The following is a 4,540-nucleotide window of genomic DNA, read 5'->3' on the forward strand; positions in this document are numbered from 1 at the left end:
CTCCAATTCCTGGGCTCAAGCGAGTCTCCTGCCTCCGCCTCCCAAGTAGCTGGGACCACAGGCGCCCGCCACAACGCCCGGCCATTTTTTGGTTGCAGCCGACATTGTTGTTCGGTGGGTCCGGGCTGGGGATTCGAACCCGCCACCCTAGGTGTACGCGGCTGGCGCCCTAGCCGGTTGAGCTATAGGCGCCGAGCCTAAAAATAAATTTTTTAAAAACCCTAAGGCATACTATTTTAGCTATAAACTGAGTAGACTAATTCAATAATTCTTTGTTGAGCACTTACCTGGTAGCTAATATACTGGTAGTATTTATTCACTTTCAAAAAGTACCCCTAGCAGACACTTTATGGGAAAGCATATGTACTCTGCATTCCAACAAAATTCAAAGGAGGATGACAACTGCTTTCCTCAAAATGCATAATGAATTTCTCATTCATTAATTTCTCCTCATGTTCAAATTTACAAAATATATGTTTATTCCATTCTTATGGCAAACTATGCACAATTCTAGGTGAAGGAAATACAGCTATGAACAAAGCAGAAAAAAATTCCTGCCCTCTTGATACATACACTCTAATGAGGAAAGCCTTTTATATTTTTTAAACAAAATTTACCTTTTTCAAATTAAGATCACCTTAAATCATCTTTTTATTAAGTGCATTGGTTTTAAATCAATTTTACTATTTCATTATATTTGGGGTCAGAGGACTATTTGGAGATGAGCTCAGTTAGAACATACTACATTTTAGTTGCTTGTGGAATATCCAAATAGAGGTGTCTAATAAGTAATAATTTCAGTTTCTCAGTTTGTTTCTTTCTTTTTTCAGTAGGGGAAATTCCAAGACAGCTGGCTTTGGACAAATGCACTGAATTTTAGTTGTCTTCTGAATAACCAAGAAAAGATATCCAGTAGGTAGCTAGAGAAAGGCTCTAGGGCTAGGAAAGGAGAGCTCAGGTACATGGAGATATGGGAGTCATTAATATACACTTGGTAGTTAAAGACATTAGGACTAGAAAAGACCATTTGGGGAGAAAGAAGAGTTGGCAGGAATATTCAGAGGATCCTCAACATTAAAGGGTATATCCAACAAAGAGAAATCTAGAGGAACCCACTGATAAAAAGTGATCATTGAAAGATGAGGAAAAAAGGACTATGACTACAAGGAAGAACTCAGCACTTCAAGAAGGAAAGAGAAACAATGAATGGCAAATGCTGAAGAAAGATAAAGAGCAGATAAAAATTTCACTTTATGCCATTTAAAATTAATCATTGTGAGTTTATATTAACCAATGCCTTTAAACTAGGTCTCTGTAATGATGATTAAAATCTTTTAAGATCACTGCTATCACACACAGCCCCAAACCAAGATTAAAGGGATCTTCAATAAAAAGGAGATTCAAGATTATTACTATTCCACTCAGAGGCTTCAGCCCCGATTAAGGCTTTGGAAAGGCTAAAGATTCTTCCTTTTAACTGTGATTAAATTTGAAATCCAACACCACACTTACCTCTTAATTTTTCTCCAACACTGCCATTCCAAGGACTTTCTTTGAGCAAATTTGCAGAACGTGAATAAATATCTGTGGCATGAGGCAACAAGAGCTGAAGATGTTTATGAAGCAAGGCCACACTGCTTGAGTTCTGAGGAGAAAAAAAATTCCTAACTTAATTACTTTAAAAGATTCAAGATACAAAATAACAGGGCATACCCAAATATCTGAGTTTCAGGACTCTGATAGAAGGCTGGGAGGCGTGGCTCATGCCTATAATCCTAGCACTCTGGGAGGCCGAGGTGGGTGAATAGCCTGAGCTCAGTCAGGAGGTCAAGACCAGCTTGAGCCAGAGTGAGACCCCTGTCTCTAAAAACAGGCGGGCGTTGTGGTGGGCACCTGTAGTCCCAGCTACTAGGGAGACCAGGGCAAGATCACTTGAGCCCAAGAGTTTGAGGTTGCTGTGAGCTATGATGCCAAGGAACTCAACCCCAGGGTGACTTAGTGAGAATCTATTTCCAGAAAAAAAAAAAAAGGAAAAAAAAACAGGACCCTAATAGATCACCATATAAAGCAAAGGATGACATACCTCACTAATGTTATTGATATGGCAAAATGCCAGCAGCTGTTTCTGTAATGAACACAGAAGTTCATGAAGATGAGCAGGCTGACTGTTCTCTGATGATGATGTTCCAAGTAGAAATTTATCACTGTTCTTTTCTAGCTCTCCAAATGCTTGATCCTAAATGACATATAAATGAAGATTACATTTGAAGGGTTTGAAAACGAAAGTAATGTCCTGCCATAAATGATTCTGTTTGATGGATCATATTGTCTCTTTTCTGCCATTACCAATTTTTAAATCTTTGCTATAATCCTTGTGATATTAACTATACTATCGATAGTAAAATTCATCAAGCAACTTCAATTTATCTCTCCATTAAAAAAAAGTACAGAAACTTCTAAAATAACAGAAAATAAGAAAAAGGAAAACAATACAACTACCCCAAGGCACCATATGTCAACATTCTGATGCTACTGCTTTCCAGATCTTCTATTAAAGGCTTTGTTTTCATGTGCTTATCAGTTTCTAAGAAATTGAAACTTTTTATTACAAAAGAAATAAGCCAGGCTTGTTGGCGCACACCTATAGTCAAGCTACTCAAGAAGCTGAGGCAGGAGGATTGTTTGAGCTCAGGAGTTCAAGGCTGCAATGTGCTATGAGTGTACCTGTGAATTACTACTATACTCTGATCTGGACAACATAGCAAGACCTTGTCTCTTTTTAAAAGGGATGAAGGGGCAGAGAGAGAGAAAAGAAAAAAAAATAGGAGGGAGGGAATCAGGGATGGAGGGGGAGAGAAAGGGAGGAAGAAAGGAAGACAGGCAAGCAGGCAGGGACTAAAGAAACATCACAACCAAATGCAATGTGTGATTCTGGACCTGATCCTGAACTAGGGGTGGGAGGCAGGAGGAACTGCTATAAAGGACATTATTTAGACAACTGCAGAAATTTAAATACAGACTGTGTATTAGATAATAGCTTTGTACCAATGTTACATTCCCTGAATCCAATAATTATTCTGTTGTTATATAAGAAAACATCCTTGTTCTCAAAAAATGCATACTTAAAATATGCTTAAGTACTTAGAGGTGGCAAGCATAACATCCACTACTTTCAAATGATTTAGGAAAGAGGGAGAGAAAGAGAGAGGGACAGGGAGAGAGAGAACAAATTTGGTTGAAAAGCACAGGGGACTTCTTTGAATGATTCTTATAGCTCCTTTATAAGTTTTAAATAATTTCAAGTTTAAAATATTTTTAAAAAGAGGCTCAGCACCCATAACACAGTGGTTACTGCGCCAGGCACATATACCAAGGCTGGCAGGTTCAAACCCAGCCCAGGCGAGCTGGACAACAATGATAACCAAAAAACAGCTGGGTGTTGTGGCGGGCACCTGTATCCCAGCTACTTGGGAAGCTGAGGTAAGAGAATTGTGTAAGCCCAAGAGTTTGAGGTTGCTGTGAGTTCTGATGCTACAGTACTCTACCCAGGGTGACAGAGTGAGACTGTCTCAAAAAAAAAAAAAATCTTAAAAAGAAAGGCTCTGTGTAAAAAACTCAGAAAACATTAGAACTATATTTTAAAAAGTTAAAGTCACCATTTCGCCAATCACTCAAAGAAAATGACTATAAACATTTATTGTTTTTGTATATTTCTTTCTTGTTTTGTCTTTTTTTCATATTTTTCATAATACTGTATTACATATTCTATTTTTAGTCTGCTCCTTTCCAACAAAATCATAAATATTTTCTACATTTTCACAAACCATATACATATAAAATTTAAGTTATATAGTATTCTGCTGAGTGCATATACCATAATTTAGTTAACTACTCCTCTATTTTTAGCTACTTCAGTTATTTCCAATTTGATGGGATGATATGGTAAGTATCTTTACACAGAAAATTTGATGTGTGTTTATAAAATGTAAGAGTCTGGGAACATTTTAAGATCCTTGCTATAGCACCATTATTTTAAAATTCTAGAACATGAATATTTGGTTTAAATCACATCAGAAGGAAATATTTTATGATTTTAACTCCAAAGCAGTATTTTATTTCCATTTCCATGTAATGTACACATCTGCTTCAGCCCTAATAACATAAGAAAACCACCACTTTAATGCAGCAGAAATGTTCCTTACAGCTCTGGAAAAAATTTTTAGTCATTAACAAATGGATATACCATAACATTGTTGCCTTCCATTTGTGGTCATCACCTCCTAGTACCAAATTAATTTTACATTCTTAAACCCTAAAGAAAATAATTCTGTAGGAACAATTTTCACTTTTTTCACTCTTAGTCAACAGTCTTTTTTTTCTTTTTAAACTCTTCTGCCTTTTTTTTTTTTTTTTTTAAATGAGACAATGTCTCAAGCTGTTGCCCTAAGTAGAGTGCCATGGCATCATAGCTCACAGCAATCTCCAACTCTTGGGCTTAAGCAATCCTCTTGCCTCAGTTTTTCTTTTTTTTTTTCTTTCT

The 4,540-nt window shown here is 36.9% G+C and overlaps 1 protein-coding gene across 1 annotated transcript in view; it reads right to left on the bottom strand.

The window, feature by feature from the left end:
• Nucleotides 1-4,540, bottom strand: part of HERC1 (HECT and RLD domain containing E3 ubiquitin protein ligase family member 1) — a 206,425-nt gene that overhangs the window by 115,251 nt on the left and 86,634 nt on the right. Inside the window, exons 15-16 of the mRNA XM_023510003.1 lie at nucleotides 2,084-2,236; nucleotides 1,513-1,645 (exon numbers count right to left, since the gene is read on the bottom strand). Coding sequence (XP_023365771.1) covers nucleotides 1,513-1,645; nucleotides 2,084-2,236 — 286 coding nt within the window. The remainder of the gene's footprint in view (nucleotides 1-1,512; nucleotides 1,646-2,083; nucleotides 2,237-4,540) is intronic.

The sequence above is a fragment of the Otolemur garnettii genome, unplaced genomic scaffold, assembly GCF_000181295.1.
Source record: "Otolemur garnettii isolate 467f Iridium unplaced genomic scaffold, OtoGar3 scaffold00011, whole genome shotgun sequence".
Taxonomy (NCBI): domain Eukaryota; kingdom Metazoa; phylum Chordata; class Mammalia; order Primates; family Galagidae; genus Otolemur; species Otolemur garnettii.